This window comes from Chiloscyllium plagiosum, unplaced genomic scaffold (assembly GCF_037043375.1).
Source record: "Chiloscyllium plagiosum isolate Xiang-an unplaced genomic scaffold, Cpla_swu_hap1 HiC_scaffold_39, whole genome shotgun sequence".
Lineage (NCBI taxonomy): Eukaryota > Metazoa > Chordata > Chondrichthyes > Orectolobiformes > Hemiscylliidae > Chiloscyllium > Chiloscyllium plagiosum.
The window spans coordinates 8398543-8425989 of NW_028270177.1; the positions used below are offsets into that span (position 1 = coordinate 8398543).

General features: G+C 39.5%; 1 protein-coding gene across 8 annotated transcripts in view; it reads left to right on the forward strand.

The window, feature by feature from the left end:
- pias1b (protein inhibitor of activated STAT, 1b) overlaps positions 1 to 27447 on the forward strand; it is a 152735-nt gene that overhangs the window by 57708 nt on the left and 67580 nt on the right. For 2 of the 8 annotated variants that reach the window (XM_087981414.1, XM_087981413.1), the window contains exon 2: positions 26698 to 26857. The exons of the other annotated variants lie outside the window; for them this stretch is intronic. In XM_087981414.1, the coding sequence (XP_087837540.1) occupies positions 26840 to 26857 (18 nt within the window). In that variant the 5' untranslated portion in view covers positions 26698 to 26839. The remainder of the gene's footprint in view (positions 1 to 26697; positions 26858 to 27447) is intronic. 8 annotated transcript variants of the gene reach the window in all.

A 27447-nucleotide genomic window follows, 5' to 3' on the forward strand; every position in this document is an offset into this window, starting at 1 on the left:
CTTCATGTTTAAAGCTTTGGTGTTTAAATTGTTTCTACATTAATGGTAATATTGCAAAATGTTTTTTCTACAAGATTGCAAAATTATTTTTTCAGCCCATGATCTGAAGAAAGCATTGGCTTTAGCTTATGGCAATTGCAGGACTCCAGAGAAAATGAAGAGAGGTAAATCAGTACTGTTCTGCTGGGAAATGTTGCAAGGGAAGAGTAAATGGAAAAGTCTGTGCATGGTGCAACATGTTGTCAGAACAAAACAAAATGATGAAGGAAGTATCTGGATTAAACACCAAGGAAAGCAAAGAAAAACATAGTTGTTTGATTAAGCTCTTCCTGTGGTTTCTAAATAAAGACCTTAACTCATGTCTCAAAATGCCATTTTGTTTCATTTACTCACAGTAAAGATTGTGTATCTTAATTTCTGAACAGGTTGTCACAGCTTGCACTGCAATTTGATTAAGTTTTCTCTACAATGAGAAGTCTTGGAAAAAGCCTGTTAAGAATAAATAGACACTTACAGTCATAGAGTCATATAGCATGGAAACAGACCCTTGGGTCCAACTAGTCCACGCCGACTGTATCCCCAAACTAAGCTAGTCCCACTTGCCTGTGTTTGGCCCATCCCTCAAAACCTTTCCTATTCATGAACATATCCAAATGTCATTTAAATGTTGTAACTCTACTTGCATCCACTACTTCCGCTGGCAGTTTATTCCACATAACCACTCTGTCTGTGTAAAAAGGTTGCCCCCTCGTGACCTTTTTAAATCGTTCTCCTCTCACCTTAAAAATATCCCTCAGTTTTGATTTCCTCATCCGAGGGAAATGTCCCTTGCTATTCACCTTATCAGTGCCCCCCACGTCTTTATAAACATATATATGGTCACCCCTCAACCTCCTATGCTCTAATCGAAAAGGTCCCAGCTTATCCGACTTATTTGCTAACTCAAACCCTCCATACCCAGCAACATCCTGGTAAATCTTTTATGAACCCTGTCCAATTTAATCTTTCCAATAACAGGGCGACCAGAACTGAACACTGTACTCCACAACACGCCTCACCAATTCCTGTACAACCTCAATATGGCATTACGTAGAACATAGAACAATACAGCGCAGTACAGGCCCTCCAGCACTCGGTGTTGCGCTGCCCTGTGAAACCAATCTGAAGCCCACTTAACCTCCAATGTTCCATTCTTGTCCATATGCCTATCCAATGACCGTTTAAATGCTCTTAAATTTGGCGAGTCTACAACTGTTGCAGGCAGTGCATTCCATGTCCCTACTACTATGAGTAAAGAAACTACCTCTGACATCTGTCCTACATCTATCACTCCTCAATTTGAAGCTATGCTCCCTCACACTAGCCATCACCATCCTCGGAAAAAGGCTCTCACTGTCCACTGTCTCACCTTCTGATTATCTTGTAAGTCTCAATTAAGTCACCTCTCAACCTTCTTCTCTAATGCAAACAGCCACAAGTCCTTCAACCTTTCCATAAAACTTTCCCTCCATACCAGGCAACGTCCTAGTAAATCTCTTCTGAACCCTTTCCAAATCTTCCACATCCTTACTATAATGCGATGACCAGAACTGCATGCAGTATTCCAAATGCACCCACACCAGCATGACCTCATGGCTCCGAAACACACTCCCTCTACTAATAAAAGCTAGCCTACCATATGCCGTCTTAATAGCCCTATCAACCTGGGTGGCAACTTTGAGGGATCTGTATACATGAACACTGAAATCTCTGCTCATCTACACTACCAAGAATCTTACCATTCACCCAGTACTCTGCATTCCTGTTACTCCTTCCAAAGTGAATCACCTCTCACTTTTCTGCATTAAACTCCCTTTGCCACTTCATGGCCCAGCTCTGCAGCTTATCTATGTCCCTTTGTAACTTACAGCATCCTTCAACACTATCCACAACTGTACTGACCTTGGTGTCATCCGCAAATTTACTAACCCATCGTTCTACGCCCTCATCCAGGTCATTTATAAAAATAACAAACAGCAGTGGACCCAAATTGATCCTTTCGGTGCACCACTAGTAACTAAACCCCAGGGTGAACATTTCCCATTAACCAATACCCTCTGTCGTCCTTCAGCTAGCCAATCCAAACCGCTAAATTGCCCTCAATCCCATGCCTCCGTATTTTGTGCAGTAGCCTACCATGGGGAACCTTATCAAATGCCTTATTGAAATCGGTATACACCACGTCAGTGGCTTTACTCTCATCCAACTGTTTTGGTCACCTTTTTAAAGAATTCAGTAAGGTTTGTGAGGCATGACCGACCCTTCACAAAACTGTGCTGACTATCCCTAATCAACTTATTCCTATCTATGATCATAAATCCTATGTCTTATCGCCTTTTCCATTACTTTACCCACAACCGAAGTAAGGCTCACTGGTCTATAATTACCAGGGTTGTCTCTACTCCCCTTGAACAAGGAGGCAATATTTGCTATCTTCCATCTTCTGGTATTATTCCTGTAGACATTGACAACATAACGATTAAAGCCAAAGGCTCTGCAATCTTCTTCCTGGGTTTCCAGAGAATCTTAGGATAAATCCCATCCAGTCCAGGGGATTTATCTATTTTTACACTTCCCAGAATTTCTACCACCACCTCCTTGTGAACCTCAATCCCATCTAGTCTAGTAACCTGTATCTCAGTATTCTCCTTGACAGTTGTCTTTCTCCAGTGTGAATACTGATGAAAAATATTCATTTAGCACTTTCCCATCTCCTCCGACTCCATGCCCGACTTCCCACAACTATTCTTGATTGGCCCAAATCTTACTCTAGTCATTCTTTTATCTCTTATGTACCTATAGAAAGCTTTAGGGTTTTTCTGATCCTTTTCGCCAACAACGTCTCATGTCCCCTCCTTGCTAATCTTAGCTCTCTCTTCAAGTCTTTCCTAGCTACCTTGTAACTCTCACTCACCCTAACTTAGCCTTCACATCTCATCCTATTCATGAACATATCCAAATATGTTCATTAGCCTTCTCCCTCTTGACAAGAGATTCAACTTCCTTAGTAAGCCACAACTCCTGCGCTCGACAACTTCCTCCCTGTCTGACAGGTACATACTTAGCAAGGGCACACAGTAGCTGTTCCTTGAATAAGCTCCACATTTCTATTGTGTCCATCCCCTGCAGTTTCCTTCCCCATCCTATGCATCCTAAATCTTGTCTAATCGAGTTGTAATTGCCTTTACCCCAGCTGTTGCTCTTGTCCTGTGGTAAATAGCTATCCCTTTCCATTGCTAAAGTAAACATAACTGAATTGTGGTCACTTTCACCAAAGTGCTCACCTACCATCAAATGTAATACCTGGCCGGGTTCATTACACAGTACTAAATCTAATATGGCCTCTCCCCTTGTTGAGAAAAAAGTGAGGTCTGCAGATGCTGGACATCAGAGCTGAAAATGTGTTGCTGGAAAAGTGCAGCAGGTCAGGCAGCATCCAGGGAACAGGAGAACCGACGTTTCGGGCATAAGCCCTTCTTCAGGAATGGCTTTCCTGCTTTCCTGAAGAAGGGCTTATGCCCGAAACGTTTCGGGCATAAGCCCTTCTTCAGGAATGGCTTTCCTGCTTTCCTGAAGAAGGGCTTATGCCCGAAACGTCGGTTCTCCTGTTCCCTGGATGCTGCCTGACCTGCTGCGCTTTTCCAGCAACACATTTTCAGCTCTCCCCTTATTGGCCTGTCTACATACTGTGTCAGAAAACCTTCCTGCACATGTTGGACAAAAACTGATCTATCCAAAGTGCTTGAACTATAGTATTCCCAGTCAATATTTGGGACGTTGAAGTCCCCATAATAACTACCCTGTTACTCTCGCTCCTATCAAGAATCATCTTTGCTATTCTTTCTTCTAAATCTCTGAAACTATTCGGAGGCCTATAGAAAAATCCCCACAGGGTGACCTCTCTTTTGTTTCTAATCTCAGCCCGTACTACCTCAGTTGACGAGTCCTCAAATGTCCTTTCTGCAGCTGTAAGACTGTCCTTTATTAACAATGCCACACCCCTACCTCTTTTGCCATTTTCTCTGTTCTTACTGAAACATCTAAATCCCGGAACCTGCAACAACCATTCCTGTTCCTGCTCGACCCATGTCTCTGAAATGGCCGCAACATCGAAATCCCAACTTCTGTACTCAAAGGTTTGAGCAATGAGGCAATAACCGCCCTGCCTACACGTGACACAAATTTCAAAGAATTATATATCTGAAGCCCTAGGTTGCTCTGTTCTACAACACTACCCAGAATCTACCATTAGTTATATAAGTGCTGCATTACTTCACACTTATCCAAACCAAACTCTGCCTGCCACTCTTCAGCCCATTGACCAAATTGTTCAAGATCTCTTTGTAATCTTAGTTAACTACCTTCATGTCAATTTTGGTGTCATCTGCAAACATGCTAACCATGCCTCCTATACTGTAATCCAAATCGTTCTATATAAAAAGGTAAACAAAAGTGGATCCAGTGCCATCTCTGTTGTACACTGCTGGTCACCAGGTCTCCAATCTGATAAACAACCCTCCATCACTCTCCTCTGTCTCCTACTGTCCAGCCAATTTTATATCAAATTGAGAAGCTTCCCCTTAATTCCATGTGATCGAACTTTACTAATTAGTCTACCATGTTGAACCTTGTCAAAGGCTTTACTAAACTTTATGTAAACAATGTCTAACACTCTGCCCGTAATCATTTTGGTTATTTACTCAAAAAGCTCAATCAAGTTTGAGACACTAATTTCCTCACAGAAAACCATGCTGACTATCCCGATCAGTCCTTGCTCTCCAAATACATGTAAATCCGAACTTTCAGAATCACCTCTAATAACTTACACTCCACTGATGTCAGACTCTCAGATCTGTAGTTCCCAGGTTCCTCATAACCTTTCTTAAAATAAAGGCACATCATGAGCCACCCTCTAGTCATTTGGCACTTCACCTGTGGTTATAGATGATGCACATTTCTGTTAGAGGCATTGCAATTTCTCTAACTTCCCACAGCTGGTGGTCAAATATGTTTTTCTTTTGTACATTATTCCACAAGAGTCAGGTGATACAAAATGGGTCCAACTCCATGGAGCATTCCACAGCACCAAGGTCAGGTCCATTCTTCATAATGCTGGGGACAGGAAGAACCTCAGTACGCAGTGACACTTGGTGTTTGTGTAGCAAGAGTGTACACAGCTTGATGCAGCCACACACACTGAGGAGGTCATCAGGATAAGGGTGGTGTTGGGTACATTTTCCAACTGCACTCTCTCTTTTCTCCCTTGTCCCCCCCCCCCCCCCCCCCCCCCCGGAAAACACTGCTTGGACATGGTCCATCTTTAACCTCCCATGAAGTGGAAGGTATCTTGGGTGACTGTAGTGGCATAGGTTCTAGGAATGTTCCAGTGCTGTGCCATGTACAACGCCAAGAGTACCTCACAATGGACGTCCAGGTTTTCACCTGCAATGGAGAGGGAGTGGTGCTGCCCAGTTTCTGCCTCGCCATGACAATATGCTCCTCCCAATTTTTTGCGCACATCTGGCACCTCTGAACCATAATCCTGGCACCCTCTGGTAATCTGCCATTTAAAAGCTGCTACAAGCCTATTGTTTTCCTTAAACTGCTTATGTTCTTTCCATCTGCACTTTTATACTCTTCTATAGATACAATTTTAAAAAAACTTGTTCCAAGAATTGTGTATACCATTCTTAATGCGTTATTGCATTGTTTTATTAATCTGATGTTACTCACTAAAAGAACAGAAAAGAGAGAAACCAGTTCATAAGATAATTGATGTTTCCTGGAGTTAAAACTTATTCATCTGTGTCCCTTTCACATATTCACTAGCTAAAATGAACTTTGAAAGTAATATTTTTAAATAAGTGTAAATTCTTATGCACATAAAGTCAACTTCAAACCAAAGTGCTGCATGAACCTGCACGTGCATAATAGTTTCTGCTAGCTCCTGGATTTCCTGCCTGTGATTACTGCTTGGTGTGTTGATTGCAAGTTTGCACTTTCAGAGACGTGTGGAGAAAAGATGGAATTAGTTTTGGACTCATTTTATGTGCAAGAAAGAACATTTTTTGAAATCATTTTCATCAATCTGTAGTTTTATTAAGGGGTTTCTGTTCTCGATTTCCCAAAGAACAAGTTATCTATGTAAAGCTTTCATCTTATCAAAAATCTTTGAAACCCATTGTAATCGGTTATTCATTATTTGATGAGGTATCCTACAGGTAGCCATGTGTGAATTTATACAATGCGTTCTCTTTTTGCGTTGGTTATTGATTACTTTTTTGGAATTGAACCACAATGCATAACAGTGTAATTTGGCAGAATTGGTGAATCTCATTCGGGATTAACCTTGTGACTATAAATGAGGCCAGAGAGATTAATCTAACGTCATTAACTTATTGCTTGCTTGCAGAGCTGAATTCTTTATTATTGCATTTTTGAAATGTTGTTGTTGTTTTCTTGTGTTAAATTTGATCTATCCTTTATATGAAAAAAAAACCTGTATTGGGGTAACAAACCTGAAATTATTTTTTGAAAACATTTTTTGTTCCTTGAAATTGACATGCAGTGACATGTATATCCTGAAGTACTTTGCACACCCTGAAACAATTGCTTTACTCAGGACTTAGTTGCATCAGGGTGAGAATGTATGTAGGATATAAGTAGGCAGGGAAAGAGTTAGGTTCTGAGTTTTGTGAAACAAGGTTCAGCTGAACATGATTCAGATCAAGATAAAGTTTTGTGAAACTTTTCCCATATGCACCAAGACCTAAACAAAGTCCATCCTTTGGCTGATATGTAACAAGTAACATGTGCACCATTTAACTGCCAGAGAACAAACATCACCACTTGAAAAATCAGTGGCATTGCCATCGCTAAATCCTCTATCAATATTCTGGAGGTCATCATTGACCAGAAGCAGAACTGGATCAGCTTTACAAATACTGCCTATAAGAACAGACCAGTAGCTAGGACTTCTATGGTGGGTAACTCCCACCAACTCCTCCCCTAATATCTGTTCACCATCCACAATGCAAAGTTAGGGGTGATAAAATGCTTTCCACTTACCTGGATGGGTGCAACACCAAAAACACTCAAGGAGCTTGATGCTATCTAGGACAAAGTAGCTCACTTGATGGCCGCCCCACCTTCAACCTGTCCTCCCTTCACCTCAGTCACAAACTAGCAGCATCATAAACGATACACAAGAGGCTCTGCAATAACTCCTTGTTCCTCCGACAGCAACTCCCCAACCCCATAAAGTTTACCACCTAGAAGGAAAGACCAGCAGATACATGGGAACATTACCCCTTGCATATTCTCTTCCAAATCCCAGACCAAGCTGACTTGAAACTATATTGCCATTGTTTCACTATTGCTGAGTCAAAATCCTTGAACTCCTATACCTTAAGGACTGCAGCAGTTTAAGAATGTAGCTCTCCACTTTCTCCAAGGGCAATAAATTCTAGCTGAACCAACAATATTTACATCCCATGAGCAAATTTTAAATATACACCAATCGACTTGCGTATATATCAGATTCATCATGCTTCAGTCACTGAGTCAACTGCCTAGCAACAGGAAAACGTCTGTCACGATTATCAGCAAAAGATAGTGTAGAACTTATTGAAATCAGTTTAATATTACAGTGGCATGTGGGCCAAAACCAGCAAATAATGAATCTGCCCTTCCATTCTGTGAAACAGTATTATACGTTAAAAGGATACCTTTTCTAAAAATGGCAATGAAACAGCAGAAATAAAAAGTGAAGAGTTAATGGTGAGGATAATGGAGAGAAGAGAAACAATAACCAATGTTTCCAATGCTACTAGTTATCCAGATAAGTGTTGGGAAAAAGTATTTGTGCTGTCAGGAAAATATCTTTTTATTTTGTGTTTTTAAAATGTACAACCTAAATTCAGAGCAAGCTGTTTTCATACCAAATGTTTGAAAGACTGGCTGCAGTTTTCAGAATCAATAATCTGACACCTATTACAGGAATTGGTTAACAACTGTTTGAACAAGCAGTAACTGATGTTTGACAGTAGACTATTTTGATTTGAGAAACTATACACATTTCTTTTTGCTGGCAACGTGAACTAGATTAGTCCATGAATTACTGACCAATTATCAATGACAGGGATCTTTTTGCCTGCCAACATCCAACAGTGGTTCTCAGGTAACTGAACATCTTGGATCTGGGAAGTTTTCATAGAGAGGCGAGTGTTCAGTTCTTCCCCAAATCAGGAGGACTATTTGTTCTCTGCAATCAAAAATCACTGTTAGCCTAAAGAAATCTATGCTATCTTTCTTGCAGCAGTAACTGTAAGCTGTGGCTTTACAGTTGGAGATATTTCCATAAGTAAACCTGTCATCCCATTTCCCCCCCCCCCCGTTGAAGCAAAATACTTGGACACAATATAGTTTTACCTCCTTCATTTTTATTCAGGGCCCTGGAGGGAGAGATAACGATTGCCCATGTGCACAGAGACATGAGTTCGCGGTCTTCTCTGGAATAGCAGTTTCTTAATGAAATATAGTCATTTACAGAGAGGAACATCCAGTTAAGGCAACATATATTATGATTGGATGACCATTACATTAGAGACCATTAATCTCTACTAGTGTGACTAGTAGAGATTAAGCCTGCTGCTGTTATACAGTGTATATTCTTAATCTTGTTAACTGACTTCACATAATGGATACTCTCCCCTTGTTAACTGACCTTACATACTGAAATCTTCTAATATTGTTAAATGGCTCTACATAATGAATGCTTTTACACCTTGTTAACCCATTGCTTCCAGCACCCCATTGTTAACTGCAAGTTCTTATCTGATCTGAGTGATGTTCAGCATATTTCACAAAACTCAAAACTTAACTCTTTCCCTAGCTGCTCATACCTTATACACATTCTGAAACTGGTCATCCTGTGTCCCTTATCAATCAGCAGAAGCAGCCAAAGAAAGATTATTGAAGCAGTGTGCTAACCAAAAGAGTCATAAATGTGATCTCAACAACAGAACCTTGTAAGAAGGATAAGAAGCCTTTCTAATCTTTCCCCTCTGTCCACAATGTATTTAATCCTGTTCATTGACTATGTGTGTGTGTATGTATAAAGTTTATATGGGGCTTCAAAGTTTTAATTAGTAGTGTTTAATGTTGACAGTTTAGCAACAGGTAAACTCAAGTTATAATGTCTAAATACTTGTAGCGAATAGTGATTTTTGTTCAGTACAGAGACCTGGTCCGTGCTTTCTATCAATCTGGGTCTGAAAGTCAAGTAAATTGGGAAATTTGTATAGTCTATAAAACCTTCAACTTCTATGAAAATTCCAGAAGTAGCAGAGCTTGATTTCCAGATACCCCAATGAGTTGTAACAAATGTGGAAATCATATAACATGATCCAATTCAACACAATAAAGTTGCAAAACTGCCTGTCGATTGTACTTTGGCACAGTGGTTAGCACTGCTGCCTCACAGCGCCTGAGACCCGGGTTCAATTCCCGCCTCAGGCGACTGACTGTGTGGAGTTTGCACGTTCTCCCCGTGTCTGCGTGGGTTTCCTCCGGGTGCTCCGGTTTCCTCCCACAGTCCAAAAGATGTGCAGGGTCAGGTGAATTGGCCATGCTAAATTGCCCGTAGTGTTAGATAAGGGATAAATGTAGGGGTATGGGTGGGTTTCGCTTCGGCGGGTCGGTGTGGACTTGTTGGGCCGAAGGGCCTGTTTCCACACTGTAATGTAATCTAATCTAATCTAATCAAATCTCCAAGATGAATGTTTTTAAGACCGGAACAGTCGAACTTCATGCTGCACTAAGTGAACCAAACAAAACAATTCTCCATCTCTTTGGAAACTGCAGTTAACTCATTTAAAAAAAAAGTAAGTGATGTTAAGGATATCATATTTTTAGTTGGTACTTTGAGTAGTGGATGATTTGCTTCCATTCTGATTCGATAGATTCCGGAACAATTGATAAGTTCAGTGTGTGATCTGTCGCATACAGAGCAGGTGGTTCTTGAATGGTTTAATAGATGAGTTGTTTGGGGGTTTGTGTGCTCCCTCTGATGTTTCAACTTAGTTTCTGCATGGTCCCAAAGGCAGCTTCCTAAATGAACCTTCACTTTGCTTGGTCACAAGCCAGGTCTCCTATGTGACAACAGGTATATTAGACCATGAGGGATGCTTGGAGGACATCCCAAGATGTTTCCACTGTCCTCTGGGGTGTTCCCTCATTGTCCCATATTTTCCCCCCTCTGTCAAAGCAAAACACTTAGAGACACAGTATACCTTTACTTCCTTCATTTTTATTCCGGGTCCTGGAGGGAGAGAGAACGATCGTCCATGTGCACAGAGACATGAGTTCGCGGTCTTCTCTGGAACAGCAGCTTCTTAATGAACTGTGTAGTCATTTTACAGGGAGGAGCATCCAGGTAAGGCAACATACATATTGCGAGTGTCAGTAGGAAAGATTAAGCCATCTGCTATTACACAATGAATAACTGACTTATATAATGAATACTTTTCATCTTGTTAAACTGACCTCACAAACTGAATGCTATCTCATCTTGTTAAATGGCTTTACATAATGAATGCTTTTCCACCTTATTGACCTATTCCCCTTGCCTCCAGCACCCCATTGTTAACTGGGTGTTCTTATCTGATCTGAGTCATGCTTAGCTGAACCTCTTGTTTTGCAAAACTCAAAACATAACTCTTTCCCTACCTGTTCATCTCCTATACACATTCTCAAGTGTGGATGGACGTTTTGGTTGGCTTGGACCAATTTGGGCCAAAGGGTTGTCTGCATGCTGTAGGACACTGACTCCACAAGAACTGTGGAACACTTGTATCATTATTGTCATTGACAGTTGCCTTTGCAACAGGCAGATCAGTGATGATGATATCAACTATGTTTTTCCAACTTGTTTTTTTCACAACCTGGCACATACCCAGTTTAGCACTTATATTCTTTAGGCCTTTGCCATCTTGTACAATAGTCCTGATGGGCATTGAAAGCTCACTCAGTGTATTGTGTCTTTGCTACCAGGGTGGGGGAAAGTTGTTGTTTAAATATTCTTTGAGAGTTGCTGCAGTGGAACTTGGGGCCCTTAGTTATGGAGGAAATTGAAATATTTTCTCATCAACTTGTTCAGAGATGTTGTAAATCATCTACGGACAGATGGACTTGAGCCTTCTGGTCCAGAGATAAGAATATTACCACTGCACCCTAAAGCTATGAAGTGTACTCCCAATAAAGGGGCCAGAATTCACCAGGTTGCAGGAAATGGGTGTTGAGTTCATTGACATTGCTCATCAAATGAGTTACTTTTTACTAGGTGGTACTGATTGTTGCATCTACTGCTAAGGATCACACTGGGAATCGAATCTCAAACCCTCTGATCTGTCTGAGTTGCAAGTTGCACTGACAACTGAGTCTTCTGGTAGCTTCATGTTATCTTCTTGCAAATCCATTGCTGCTGTACACCATATGTCAACTGATGCAGTTGAAGTTAAGCAAGAGCTGATGAACTTAGGCAACATCTGTGCTTCCAATCCAAGGCCAGGAATGATATGGTTGACTGGGTATAAAAATGCATAGGGAATGCCAAGTGATATTGGGTTGTAGCAGATGATTCAAAGGATGGCTATTGAATCTTGAAAATGCAGATGAGGGAACAGATGAGAATGATTTGAAACATGTTCAGTACATGGCAATTTTATATCCAAATTGGAAACACTATCTTAATGCACTGTAGTAGTGACATTACATGTGTCTATTTGAGAAAAGTGAAATATTTGCAGATGGAGCATGTTAAAATGTTCTATGGCATGACTTTTTTTTTTTGCTTTAATCATTTCGTTCGCTTCCATTTGGATTCAGGGCTGAAACAGAACTGCTTAAATCTGAGAGAGAGAGCATCATCATTAAATTTTGTATCCAAGCTTGAACAATTCCTGTAAGTTTCAAATGTGTTTAATGATGGAACTGTTTTTCCTAAGGCAGACAACTTGACCAGCACTTTAACTTCTTGCAGGTAGAGCTTGTGTTGGATAGCACAAGCTCTACCTGCAGCAGAGCTACAGACAGTATGCTTTTACAGAAACACAACACTTTTCAGCCTGTTTATATGTATGCGCTTATATCTCCAAACTGCAACAGAATTTTGCAAATTGGTTGCTGACTGAGCCTATTTCATTGTTGAATGCAACTAATACGGTGTAAGTCAGAATAAAAGATGTTTATCCAGATTACAATTGCCCACATTTGCATTAAAAATATATCCTGTATGCACCATGATTTTCCTTCGTGCAATTTATTGAGATTAAGATTTACCTGTTACAGTGAATGAAATAGTTAGCTGGAAGTTAATGCAAAGGAGAATGGTAAATGCGCAGTGCTTGCAAAATGTGGCTTCTGTTTTGGCCCAGAAATTTGCCAAGACAGATGGGATGAAGTATTCTTATCGACTGTAAAATGAATGGAGTCAGCCTCGTTTTAGTTCAGTTGGTTAGCCTTTAGAACAAAGCCAATATCAAAATTGGCACAAGAAGATTCCTATTTAATTCCATTTTGTTGGCAGCATTTCCGATCAATTCGTAGTGAAAAACTGCAATATTAATGCATGTCCGTTTTCATATTCTAAATTATATATGAAAAATCTTTTTAAAAATTGGTCCTACCTTTCATATGTAATAAAAATTACAGATGGTCTCTTTCTAGTTGGTTAGAATTAGCGTAATTGTATTGTGAAATTTTGGAAAATGTGATTTTGAATACTGAAGAGTTACTTCATTTTCAGGAGGTTAGGTGACACACACGCAGTACAGAATGAGCAATGAGTAGTGTTTTAATACATAAGAAGTGTTGTTGTCAACATCTGAAGTGACTTGTCAAAAGCCTGTACTGAGCAGTCAACAAGTGCTTCCTTCAGATATATTTACTAATTGATTGATAAGACTAATATCAGTGGCCAACTTTGAAGTTGGCATGTGAAGGGAAGGAGAAATGGGGATAAATCTTAGAATTGTTTTTCTTCTAGGGAAGAAGTCAATGCTTTTTGTGTTGAGACATCTTTGAGAAGATTGAATTCTCAAATGAAGTGACAATCAAGCTACTCATATTTTTCATTGTTTATCTGTGGCTTTAGGGTATGAAAGCAGTATTATTATGGTTTTTTCATTGTACAGTTATCAATTTATCACTGTCATGGCTTTCTCATTTGGCACTTCAGCATTGGTATTCTATATGTAACGTAGTGCAGATTTCCAGCCCCAAATCAGGATACTGAGAAGGGGGAAGTGCAATGAGATTTTGCGTCCATTTATATATTAGTTGTTGAAAGTAAGCATAGGTTCAGCAGGTGGTGAAGAAGGCAAATGCTATGTTGGCATTCATAGCAAGCGGATCTGAGTTACAGGGATGAGGATGTCATGTTGCAATTGTACAGGACCATGGTGAGACCACACTTGGAGTATTGTATGCAGTTTTCATCTCTTTATCGAAGGAAGGATGTTCTGGTTGTTCCGGGAGCGCAGCAAAAGTTTGCCAGCCTGGTTTCTAGGATGACAGAATTGATGTATGAAGAGAACGTGGATCAGCTAGGACTATATTCACTGGAATTTAGAACAATGAGGGTGATATCATGACCTATAAAATTCTAACTGGAGTAAACATCTGAAATGTTAAATATGATCTCTCTCTTGTATTGTCTCTGCGACTATAACAATATATTCTGCATTCTGTTCTGCTACACTTTGTATGGTACGATCTGCCTATATCACATGCAAAACAACTCTCTTCATTGCATCTCCGTGCAGGAGACAATCAATCAATTACAGTTAAGTGCTGGAAGATGTTCCCGATGACAGTGGAGTTGAGAACCAGGGGTCACCATCTAAGTATATGGAGTAGGCCATTCAGGGTTGAGAGGAAGAGAAATTTCTTTACCCAGAGAGTGGTGAGCCTGTGGAATTCATTACCACAGAAAGTTATTGAGACCAAAAAGTTGAATGTTTTTAAAATAAAGAATTAGCTATGGTTCTTGGGGCTAAAAGGATTAAAGGGAAAGTCTATTGAGTTGGATAATCAGCCATGATCATATTGAATAGTAGAGCAGGATTGAAAGACCAAATGACATATTTCTCCTTTTTCTATGATTTTTTTGTTCTTGATGCAGAGAAAAGGTCATTACTGAGTCAGTAATAATCCATATATGACAGTGGTGATCATGGGGCAGTTTTTTTCCAAAATCACATTTATAGCTGTATTTTATCCTCTGCTCTTTCAATTTTTTTTTCAAGTTTTCTGTTTTCCTTTCATGATTAAAAATTTGAGTGTTGACCTCATTGATACAAATAGGATAGGTTATTTATATATATATTTTGAAATAACTTATTATGAATTGGATTTTTGAACTATGAACTAGTGGCATGTGGGGGTTATCTGTGTGCCTGAAGGAATTTAGTAGTTAACGTTTAAATATTTTGTAGTCATGGTGATTTCTATTAAAACCATCTGAGAGAAAGAGCCTTCAAAAACAAATGGGTTTGTGTTTACATTTGGAGTGATCAAAATACAGTATAGTGCATTAGGCTTTCTGACAGAAAATTCTGGACTTAATTGTTTTAAGGTTATGAGGGAAGCACCCATATCTTAGGCTGAAACCTTTACATTTTAATTTTCTTTGGGTCAGTTCTGCAGGATTTCTGGTATTGATAATTGCACCTAAGAAGGGGAGAAGATTGATTAAAAGATTGATTACCTCTGATTAAGGAGTTTAGTAATAATTCCAGACCAGAACTATTTGGGCCAACCCTGAAGTGGTTACTTAAAGCTGGCAAAGTTACAGGAAGACTGACAACAGTTGAAGTCAGTTAACTTAAGCTTATAGAGGTGATAATGGAGGAGATTGTGTCTGGTGTGAGTATCTGAAGGACTGCTTTTGAAATCTGTGAAGAAATATTTTGGGATTATATTTTTACTGTGCATTTCAGAAACCTTTAAAATTATATTATTGTAAATAATGGTTTATTCTACTTTACCTTTATTTCTTCTACGAAATATACTTTGTTTGTTGTTAGAACAGAATCTATAATAATCTGCACTTGTTTCAGTGATACCACCTTGTTCCTACTAAGAAAAAAAAATCAAGAGATCTATCAAATCAAATTTTGATCTGAGATCTAACTTATCCAGTAACAATGTCAACTAGAATTATGGCACATCAGTTCAATAATCCAGTTGATACTCATATCTGATGAGTCCCACTTGTATATACTCTTCACAAATGTCTGATGGGGATCAACAGTGGGGGCCTAAACTATTTTGATCATTTAAGGCCCTTCATTACAGCATGTGGTCCTACTGATCTGTGACATGGCTGAAATTAGCTAACTCATTAAAAATTGGAAACTAAAGTTGGGATCTTTGCAACAAATATCCAAGTACCAAAAGAATTATTGACATTTGTTTCCAAAATACATTAACTTCTATCTGGAGTGTATTAAATTAAGGTAATTAGCCTATTTTCTGCAGTTGTCTTTAGGCTGATTAGCAAGATTCATGGTGAAAGCGTGGAATCAGTTGCACAAGTACCTTAGTCTGTTTTACTTAATCTGCCCATGGTTAAAGGTTACATCTAAACTAAAACGATGTGGAAATAGTTTGTTCCTCATGGTTTGTGGGGTAGTGGGGGGAGGGTTGTTATGAATATATTTTTAGTTATTACATGGCATTACAGGATGCAGCTGTAGCCATCTTTTGGACAGATGGTTTGTAAATTTCACCAGTGTGGTATCAGGAATGCAAAAGAACTTCTACTGGAGCACTACTAACAAAAGTTGCAGATGTAGCTGGAAGCATGCAACTGCAATAATGGTTGAACAAGTGATTAATTCTGGACTTGAATTTCAAACACTGGGAACAGTTTAAGAGCATTTTTATGAAGCTTTATGGACCTAAGAATTAAGTTTTGTCATCAATATTAAATTTTTTTGAATCAGTTTTGTTCTTGTCAACATTATTATAGTGGTCCATGTGCCCACTGTGCACAGGAGACGACTAGAGTTGCTGTTGTTTGTATTGTAAGGGAAATGGATAGATGCTGCTGGATGTATCCTTGTGTTGAATGAGGCCATGGGGTTTGTTGGGTAGGCCCCCTTTGTATCAATGCGTTGTATTGCCAATTTGTCAAAAAGGGATTAAATCCTGACCAAAAAAAACCTAATAATTTACACAACTCTGGAAGATGATGATGCTTAGTTTCAAATGTATTTTTTGATCTAGGCTACAAATACAGTGAGATTGACCCCTAAGGTAGTGCCATGATTAGGTCTTGGGATCCCAAGGATACATATACCGATTGTAACAGTGTTGTGAATGCTCCGTCAAGTCAACTCTGTGATAAGACTTGTGAGAATGTGTATTAATGGTTTTTAGATTAGATTAGATTACAGTGTGGAAACAGGCCCTTCGGCCCAACAAGTCCACACCGACCCGCCGAAGCGAAACCCACCCATACCCCTCCATTTACCCCGTATCTAACACTACGGGCAATTTAGTATGGCCAATTCACCTGACCCTGCACATCTTTGGACTGTGGGAGGAAACCGGAGCACCCGGAGGAAACTCACGCAGACACGGGGAGAACGTGCAAACTCCACACAGTCAGTCGCCTGAGTCGGGAATTGAACCCGGGTCTCAGGCGCTGCGAGGCAGCAGTGCTAACCACTGTGCCACCGTGCCGCCCACCAATGGTATTTAGCTTGATGGGATAGAGGGATGAATTGAACAGAAACTTTGATTTCAGTGATGTTTTAATATATTTTCTGACATTTTAAGTAAAACAGTATTTGACAGAAGAGTCAGCATAGCTTTTGTTCCCTTTGTTTTCATATCTCAGAAGTAGTTATTATCAATTTTGTTCTAAAAATTAATTAACAATTTTTTAAAGTGTGAACTAGACTTGTGTATAATGCTGAGTTGGTGGTCAAGATGATGCTGGGACCTTAATTACATTGTGGGAACTTGTTTGCTTTGATTATTGATGTTCCCTCAGTTACTTTACAAATTTGATAATAGAATGAGAATGATTGGGGTCTTGTGGTGCATTGATAGAATCCCTACTTTTGAGCCAGAAGGCCTATTCAATGGGCTTTTTCAGCACTGTCGAAATTCAATGATTTATAGATTACATGTGTGCTTGGATAAAACACTTCTAAACAGGTTGACTTAAAAAAACTACTTTACAATGAGAAAGGCGAAAGCGTTGAGTGATTTTTAGTTGTATCGACCCCAGTTTCTGTTGTCCAGGTGTGTTGAAGTTGTGTCTTCATTGTGCCAGCATTCACATTGTTTTATAAAATTTTAAGCTATCTCAAGACTGTGACTTGAAAACAGTTCTGAGATTTGCAAAATAATCGATCGAAACCTGCATCCCCATTTTAAGTGATTAAAGACTTGACAGCAATCTAGGTTTATTCAGTACATTGCATCAGTTGTATGACGCTTTGATCTTTTACCATAAATTATGTTTTCTATGATCCCTGCCCAACTAGCTATCTAACCAAAGTTTGTACTTTCAAATAAACCTGTTGGACTATAACTTGGTTTGTGTGATTTTTAACTTTGAGAGTGTGGCGCTGGCAAAGCAAAGCAGGTCAGGCAGCATCCAAGGAGCAGGAGATTTTTAGTTGATTTTTAAGTTTGTCCACCCCAGTCCAACACCGGTACCACCATATCACATTGTTTAGTAATCATATGTTTCACTGATGGATTGATGAAGGACTAGTTGAAACTTCAACTTGTCATTCTTCCCAATTTAGGTTAAAAATAATATAAACTTTTTAATTTCTCCCACTGCAGCTTCAAACATAGTAATAAGTTACGTGTATGTGGTATGTTTAATCTGTTGCCCTCCCCTTCCTTTCAAAGTAAGTAACATCATAGGATATACGATTTTGCATAAGCTCTGTAAAAGTCATCACTTGTAGTGATGTTCTGTTGAGTAGGTTGGTCTTCAAAGAGGTATTTCTTCCCTACTATCCCAAAGCAGCCTTTTGTGTGTTGTACTCTCTCAGTTGTAATATATTTGCACGGTATTAAGCTCATCATATGGCTGTTAATAGAGGAGAAGATTTAATGTAATTTCCAAGCTTTAGGATCCTCCCAATATGTTATTTTAGAAGGTTTGTTTTTAAACTTTGCAGTGCTGTTTTAGGGGTTAATTATGGGTTTAGTTCCATCAAATAAACAGTAATTTTGTTTTCTAGGCAGTCACTGTTCGGATTGTTAGAGCCATAGACACAGCACATAAAAAAGGCCCTTTGACCCATCAAGTCTGTACAGTTCAAACACAATCAGCTAACTATCCTAATTCTGTTTTCTAGCAGTTGGCCAATAGTTTTGTATGCCTTGGCATAAGTGTACATCTGAATGCTACTTAATTGAGGGTTTCTGCCTCTACCATTCATGTAGGCAGTGAGTTCGAGATTTCCATCATCCTCTGAGTGAAAAGATTTTCCCCCCTCTAAACCTCCCATCCCTTACTTTAAATTTATGCCCCCTGGTCATTGAACCCTCCACCCTGGGGAAAAATTTCTTCCTGTCTATGCTTCTATGCCGCTCTTAATTTTATACATCCCAGTCATGTTCCAGCCTGTACTCCAAGGAAAACAACCCCAGTCTATCCAATCTCTTCACTACTAAAACATTCCAACTTAGGCAACATCCTGGTTCTACTGGCTGTCTTACTGTTTAGTATATGATTTGGGAGGTATGCTGGGCAAACCTGTGGAAAGTCACTTGGGTCACTGGACTCTGTAATTCAATTATCTTGATTAATAATCCAGAGAATGAGTTGTAGATAGTCAATCCAATGGGTTTGCATCGTTTATTAGTTATTTATAGGGAAGGAAACATGTCTGATTCTTAGCTTGACCTGGCCATTATTTCAGTCATATACCAATGAATTTTAATTTCACACTGAGGTGGAATTACAAACCCGATCATATCAAACTGCCTGGCTTTACCAATAATATCAAAATCCCAAGAATAGTTTTGTTTTTAAGAAAAGTACTCTCCGCTGTTGCTCCCTGGATTCATTTGTCTTGAATATCGAAGCATTTGTTTGGACGACATCAAAGATTTGTGAGGAAATTATTTGCAATGTTTCAGGCTCCAGGAGTTGTAGAAGCCACTTTATAATGTGGATGATTCTGACAACTGATGTAACAAAGGCAATTACTGTTATTAATTTGTTTCAAAACAATGACCATAAAACCTCTAGTACTAGATACAAGGGGAGATGCTGGAGTTCTAATAGGAGATTCAAAGAATTAAATGTGAAAAGAAACCAGTGCGAGTGATGACCTAAGTTTCTAAAAAAAAACCCTTCTTGCTTACTGTACTTTAAAGCTGCAGCACAATATTTTGAGTTAATTGTACATAGGGCGAGAAAATTCCACTTGCCTCTGGGTTTTCATTGAAACACAACTAGTCCTAGCTTAAAAAGGGGCATCCATGTATTTCCTTTATATGCTTTTACTTTGCTTTCTTGTATACAATGCTATTGCAGCTTGTTTTAACCCAATTGTTAGTTCATGTAAGCATTTAAGTAAATATTTTATTTCGGTAACTGGTTTCCAGTAAATTATCAAAACTTGACTATACAGTTCTTGAGGATGCTGTTCAGGCCTAGTCAGCATGAATAAGTCAGAACATAAGTTGCATTCCCTGTCTCTTTTGGATGAAGTAGTGATTTAACCATGGCAATTTATGATGAACAGTATTTGAATGTCAGGAGGTTGAGTTCGTGGTCTTCACGGATGCTGCCTGAACTGCTGTGCTCTTCCAGCACCACTAATCCAGAATCTGGTTTCCAGCATCTGCAGTCATTGTTTTTACCTGAGTACAGTAACTAGCTGCTATTGAGACTAATGGTATTTTGTGCTTCAAACTCTTTAATCTTGTGATTTAAATATAAATGTTTTGTTTATTCCATTTTAGCTTCACTTCCTTAACGTAAAAAGCTTCTGTTTTATGTTAAAACCAAAGCTGCAATGTTGTATGCCTGTATTTCAGTAAAAGACTACCTTGTTCAAACCAAAAAGCAAAATATGACCTATCAAGCCAGATTTCAGTCTGGCTCCTGACTTGTCTAGCTGGATCATACACACTTTACTGCCAATGAACCACTTACTGAATTGTACACATTATTGTTTGAAATGCAGCAAATAATTTGTGCATAGTAAGATCCCACAAACAAGCAATTAAATAAAGACCAGAAATCTGCTTCAGTGATGGAGTTAAGGGATAGTTATTGACCAGCTCCCTGCAGAGAGGTCCCCTGGTCTTCTTTGCTTATGTTGTGTGATCTTTACACAGTCACCAATTGGGGAAGTGTAGCCTCAATTCATTTACCCTCGCCAACAGATGGCACCTCCGACAGTGCAGCATCCCTCTGGCCTGTGACTAGAGTATGCCTGGATTCTGTGTCCGAATCTAAAAGCTTCAACCTCCTGTCCCAATGATGGTTGTGCTCCCACCATGCCGAGGCTAACTCTGTCTGTTGTCCTCATGTCTCCTGTTGCTGGTCTCATAAAAGCTAGGAGCCTGCAGTCCCTATCCCTTCTTCTACCCTCTGGAAACGGGAGGATTATGGATGAGAAATCAGAGAAGCATCAGTCCAGACCAGACTGCTTTCAGGTTCACTGGATTATTTCTTGGGATGAGAGGATTTTCTTAAAGGAGAAGCTGAGTAACATCAGACCCAGAACGAGAAATTATCTCACTGAAACAGTAAACTGCTGAGGTGCTGTTTCCCTTGGCTGGGGAATTGAAAACAAGGGACACAGACCCAGGATGAAAGGTTGGGGGGCGAAGGTGAGGGTATTTTGGGGAAATGGTGGTAAACAGAGAGTAAATGTGGAGCTCAGACACAAGCTCTGAATGGTAGAACTAGCTGGAGGGCTGAATGGCCTTCTCCTCTTTCTATTTCTTATATTCTTCTATTTCTACAAGAGTCAGTACCTTTCGGGAAAGAGAAGGAATTAGGGGAAGGTGTTGGGTAGCGGGGTCTTTTGATGAGTGGACTCAGTTACAGCTATTCTCCACACACCAATAGAAATGGAGATTAAAATAAGAAAATATAAATGGTTAACTAAACTGTGTACATCGATCTTACAGTTGATGACCTCCTGCAAGAAGCAAATATCCCCCCGAACGGCATTGTAAAATACGAGGACTTCATCCGGAGCATCACCCTCCCACTCGCAGATTACTGAACTTCTATCAAATGATACACCAAGGAATTGGAATGCCTCAACCACCCAAATTATCTACTGATTGACTCCAATGCTACCCAAGGGACGATCAGTTGTTACCCCAAGCACCAAGATAAATACCGTTGAAAGAGTTCATTTGGTCTCCCTTCAATGTGCAAATCTTTCTTCTGCATCACAGTATCCACCTATCTCTTAAACAACTCAAAGGCTCCTCCTCTCTACTACTCTGCTCAGATTACATTCCTAAGTGTTGGGCACACAATGTGTGAAGCTGAATTTATTTTGTCTTCATTCATTGGATTGTAGGCACCACAGCATTTAATACCCACCCTAACTGCCCTTGCGAAGGTGCTAGTGACTAACCTTCTTGACAACTGGGTGGCTATTAGGATATTTCAGAGGGTACATAAGTATCAACGGCTTTGCTGTGGGTCTGCAGCTATATATGACTCTAGGAGGTGCAAGCTTATCACAATTAACTTCCTGATAGCAACCCTAGCTTAGTCTTTCTTGTTGCTATGTGTACAAGCCTTGCCCTCCTGTCATGGTTAAATCTGAAGTGGCCTTCTCAGTCCTCAGTTTTCTGATACTACTTAATTAATATCTTTGATGGTCTGACAGACTGATGCCTCTCAGTCACCTCTCATCAAGACAGGGATGCTTGACCTTTGTAGCTACAATGAAAATCTGTAATTATGTAGCACTTTTAACTTAGTAACATTTCCCAAGATACATCATAGAAAAATTATCACCCAAATGTGATAGCGAGCTACCGAAGGTGACATTAGGACAGGTGAGAGGTAGGTTTTAGGGTGTTTCTTAAAGGGAAGAAAGAAATAAAGAAGGAGAGAGGATTAGGAAGAGGTAAATGTAACCAGAATTGATAGTGTCTTTAACATAGTGAAATGCTTCAAAATGTATCACCAGTGATATAAAGCAAAATTTGATATCCAGGCACATTGAGGTATTAGACGAAACAGATGGATTTTGAGGGAGCTTTTAAGACAGGAAGAAGGAGTGAAGAGTTGTGGGGGGTTTAGGGAGGGAACATCGGAACATGAAGCTTGAGAGCTGAAGGTGCAGCAATCTGCTGGTGAGAAAACTATCATTTCCCAAGTGTGCAAATATCTAATCCTCTGGTGCAAGTCTAGACTGCTGTGGGCAAGTAGAAGACTACTTTAAAAAGGAAATTGTATGTCATGTTTTGAAGTAGCTTTGTCTTTTGCTGCACGTAATCCTTTGGAACCTCAAGCTTCATCCAGTTATGACACTAAAGTTGCCCTTGATTGGCACGATTCATCAAATATACATGCGTCATTATGTTTAAGCATTGATGCCCCTCAAGTTGTAAACTAGATATCTTGTGCTCCTGCCTCACAGGTTTTTTGCTACAGAACTTAGACAGTAATTGTTGTTTGGAAAAATAGCAACTTGGTACATCCCAAAATCTGCCAAAAAAATTTTCTGAAACATTCACTACTTAGAAGCAATACGCAGTGCTGCAAAAAGATTGAATTATGTAAATTTTGTTGAAAATCAGATATTTACTTGGAATGTAAAAATCAGTAAAAATGAAATCAGATTGCAAGAAGATAATTTCAGTCAATAAATTGTAGTTGATGTAGTCACAACAGAATGTTGGAGTAAGTGAAGACTGCAGATGCTGGAGATCAGGTTAGAGTGTGGTGCTGGAAAAGCACAGCAGGTCAGGCAGCATCCGAGGAGGAGGAGGAGGAGAATTGACATTTCGGGCATAAGCCCTTCATCAGGAATGAGGCTTGTGGTCGAGAGATAAATGGGAGTGGAGTGGGATTGGGGGGGGGAAGAGGTAGTTGAGAAAAAATAGGTAGATGAAGGTGAGGGCGAAGGTGACAGGTTGGAAAGGAGGGTAGAGCGGATAGATGGGAAAGATGATCAACAGGTCAGGAGGGCGGTGCCGAGTTGGTGGCTTGGGACTGGGATAATGTGGGGGAAGGGGAAATGAGGAAATTAATGAAATCCACATTGATCCTGTGTGGTTGCAGGGTCTCAAGGCGGAATATGAGGCGTTCTTCCTTGGGCGTCGGGTGGTAAGGGTTTGGCGATGGAGGAGACCCAAGACCTGCATGTCCTTGATGGAGTGGGAGGGGGGAGTTGCAGTGTTCAGCCACGGGGCGGTGATTGGTGCGGGTGTCCCAGAGATGTTCTCTGAAATGATCCGCAAGTAGGCGTCCTGTCTCCTCAATGGAGAGGAGACCACATCAGGTGCAATGGATGCAGTAGATGACATTGGTGGTGGTACAGGTAAATTTCTGTCTGATATGAAAGGATCCTTTTGGAGGTGAGGGGTGTGGTGGGGGGGGCACAGGTTTTGCACTTCCTGTGCAAAAATCGGGTGTGGGCTGGTGGGGGGACGTGGATCTGACGCGGGAGTTGAGGAGGGAATGGTCTCTCCGGAACGCTGATCGGTGTTGGCAGGGAAATATGTCTCTGATGTTGCAGTCAGTTTGTAGGTGGCAGAAGTGCCATATGATGTATGCAGAGGTTGGTGGGGTGTTGCTCTACTTTAAAGCAGAAGGTCTTTTATGAACCTTTAATGTTTGAATGGAGTGTGGAAGGAATGGGGTTCTTTTTTATTAAAAAATACAGACTTCTTTTTTCATTTGTTTTTCCCCTCATAATTCAAAGATCAAATGCTAAGAGCCACCATTTATTTTTGAACCATATCAGATTCTCCATACTGCAGATTCCATGTTTGATCTTTCAAAATGGCTGTTGGCTTCTGCCAAATTAATATGTTGTTTCTAAGCTCTCGATTGTCTGATGTTGAGAAATTCAAAATCTCTCAAATTTAAAGCCACAATTGCTGTACGATGGAGTGTTGCCAAGTTTACAGAAACCGAGTGATGCAGAAACAGGAAATAGAGCAGGTATTCGTATCATGTATTTGTGATTCTTATATGTCTTTTACGTAGTTTGAAAACAGTTGAGCATGGTAATAAATTGATATCAACATTGTGTGAAATTTCCAAGCTGTGTGTACTTGAGGGAAAGCACCTAGGTATAGAATTCATCCCTTCAAGCATCAGTTGTGTCTAGAGAAAACATTGAGTTGTGCAACGCTAGTTTGAAGTAATGATAAGGAAATCAATTTAATATATTGATTTTAAGTACATTTATTTGCCGAGTACAAATATATGCTGGCTCTCCTCTCAAATGCTTTTTCTGTTAATCAGTGATTTTCTTCCAGTGATCTTTAAGCATCAGTTTACTGCTTCATTTTCAATGTCAGGTGCTAACTAAACTGGAATGCATTCACCCATTGATATTGAATACTGAACCAGTGATATGTTAATCCATTGAACTCCAGGATCTGAATTATGGGTGAGATTTCACGGTATAATTTGTTATCCGGGTCTGGAATGTTATACTGCAAGGTCCAGTAGGACACTCTCACATTTCCAGTCAGTTCCATTTCTGGCATCTATTAGTCAGCAACCTTGCGTTGCATGTTTGTACTTGAGTTGAGATGTTTATGTTTTGCTTATGCTTAATATGCAGCAGAAATATCTTTGTGAAGAGAAATACTGAAATAGAATAATTGTACTTGTGAAAAATAGAAATTTCATCAAATCTTTTGCTGCAATGATTAAGACTGTGGAGTATTTCTATTGCCAAGTAGAAACCAGTTTGAATCTAGATACGTTTCTAGCAGGTGGTGCTGCAGTGTGACATCCAGACTTGATGGTTGCTATCTCCTACTGTCAAAACTTTCCTTTAAATATACTTCATATAAAACATGGACTTCCGTATATTTCGGTATGCCATGACTGTAGTAGTATAATGCAGGCTTTGTAGATTTTCCTTGCTGGTCAGAGCAAGTGCCATTCAGATTCAAAAGTTTCAGCATTGCCTGTTACAAATATTATTGGTTTCAAATCTCTAAATCCATGCCTTTTGTTTAAGATATTTCTGAAAATCACTTTTTTTATTTCTCATGAACTTCTGCTTGCACTTTTCTACGTGATAGTAAGCTCAACAGTCTGGAAAGATCCTGCATTCGATCTCTGTTTCATGTTGAGTTGGCTGATCTTAGCTAGGATAATAGGAGTGCTATGATTAGCTTCTGCATCACTGGCAAATCAAGCAATATTCCTACTCCTGGGAAGTAATGTATCTGGATGATGGACAGCGATAGAATGCATTTAACTGGAATGGTACTAGTGGTCAAATAACCTGACATTCAAATGATCTCATGCATGAAGAGTGCTTTGAGATGCTGCAAGACTGATGGAACTCTAACCCATTATGAGTCAATAGGCAGAATAAGAAGGCATTTGGGAAGAACAAGTACTTGTCATGCCTATGATACATTTGCGTGAATTACCTAATTAATGGCTATGTTTGTCTAACAAGCAGCTATTTATCAAGTATGTCAGTTGCATATTCTATTTATAATCTAGTTTTTACAAGATTTTTGTAACCTAAAGAAATGTATTCAAACTGCTTTGATTTAATTTGCTTCATTATTTCTCATGATTTGTTCCAAATTTAATAAGCTGGTGTTACTTGAAAATGACGTCCATAATGGTTGCGGACCAGGCATCTTAAAGGAAATTTCCTAATTGCTTAATCTTGTATGCCCTAAGATCTCAAGATACTGAAATAAATATTAGTTTTTCTAATCTAAAACCAAAAAATGCTGAAATTACTTAGCAAGTCAGGCATCATCTGTTGGGGGAGCACGATTTTAGTACTGATAAAAGGGTCAGACTCAAAAAAAAACAGTTATAGATGTTTAACAAATTTTAAGTATAGGTGCAAAGAAAGGGGTTTAAGGTCAAAAGAAAATGAAAGCTGAAAGACAGGAGAGATTAAATAACAAAAGGGATAGTGGTGCAAAGCATAATTGATTAGTAATGGAAAAATAATGAAACAAAAATATGTCTAGTGGAGCTATAAATAGCACAAATACAAAAAAAATTAGTGATGAGTATGATCTTGAATTATTGAACCCAGTGTTGAGTCCAGAACACTGTTTTGTGTTCCAGTCAAGTGATAAGCTGCTGTTCCTTTAGCTTCATTTGAGGCTGAGGAGAGCAGAAGTCAGGAGTAGAGAACTAAAATGCCAAGTGGCTGAATGTTCACGGTTATTCTTTTCCATCTGTTCCATACGTACCCATTTCAACATTGTGAGGTGAATACCATGCTACACATGGACCATTATGATGTCATTGGACTAACATTGACTTTTGCTTGAGAGAACAGTGCAGTAGGGCTTGGTCTAGAATTAACTTCCCATCCAGGAACGCATGGAAGACATACTGACAGAGAAAGTGCTTTATATGTATGTTTCTGCCTGAAAGACATTTTTTGTTGCCTTTACCTTTAGCCCTTGCACGAAACCACACGCACCTTTTGGAATCGAGGTGGTCTGCTTGTGAGGTTTCGGCAATTTCTCTGTCGTCCATGCCCATTCACGAAGCCTGGTTGGTGACCAGGTTTTATCGAGGTGGAAAAGTCAGTGAACTTTGATGGGAGATCCTTGCAATGTAAGTGAGACACAGTGTTTACAGGTTTTAAGTGTTTTGAAGCTTGTATTTTAAAGAAACAAAAATATTTACTTGCCAGAGTTAGAGTTCCATCATGAATGCTGCTTTGAGGGTTAATGTTTGGAGTTAGTTGATGAAGGTGGTTGGTGCTGTCTATTCTATTCCTTTGCCTCTTGTTCCTCAGGAGCCCAATTTTGACTACAGCGATCTGAGCAGACTTTAATTATAACCTTTAAAGGTGTTGCTGTATCATTTTTAAACTGATTACTGAATTCATGGTTACTATAAAACATTTTTCAATTTTAACCTGCTGTAACATGAGGAAGATACCCCAGACAGGAGATGCGTAGGTGAAACTGAGAATGTGTACAGGGTATAAGCAGGTAGGGAAAGAGTTAAGTTTTGAGTTTTGTTAAATAAGAGGTTCAGCTGAGTATGACTCAGATCACATAAGAACTTGCAGTTAATAATGGGGTGCTGGAGGCAAGCATTATGGGTTAACAAGGTGTTAAAGCATTCATTACATAGAGCCATTTAACAATATTAGACGTATGTAAGGTCTGTTAACAAGGTGAAAAGTATTCATTATG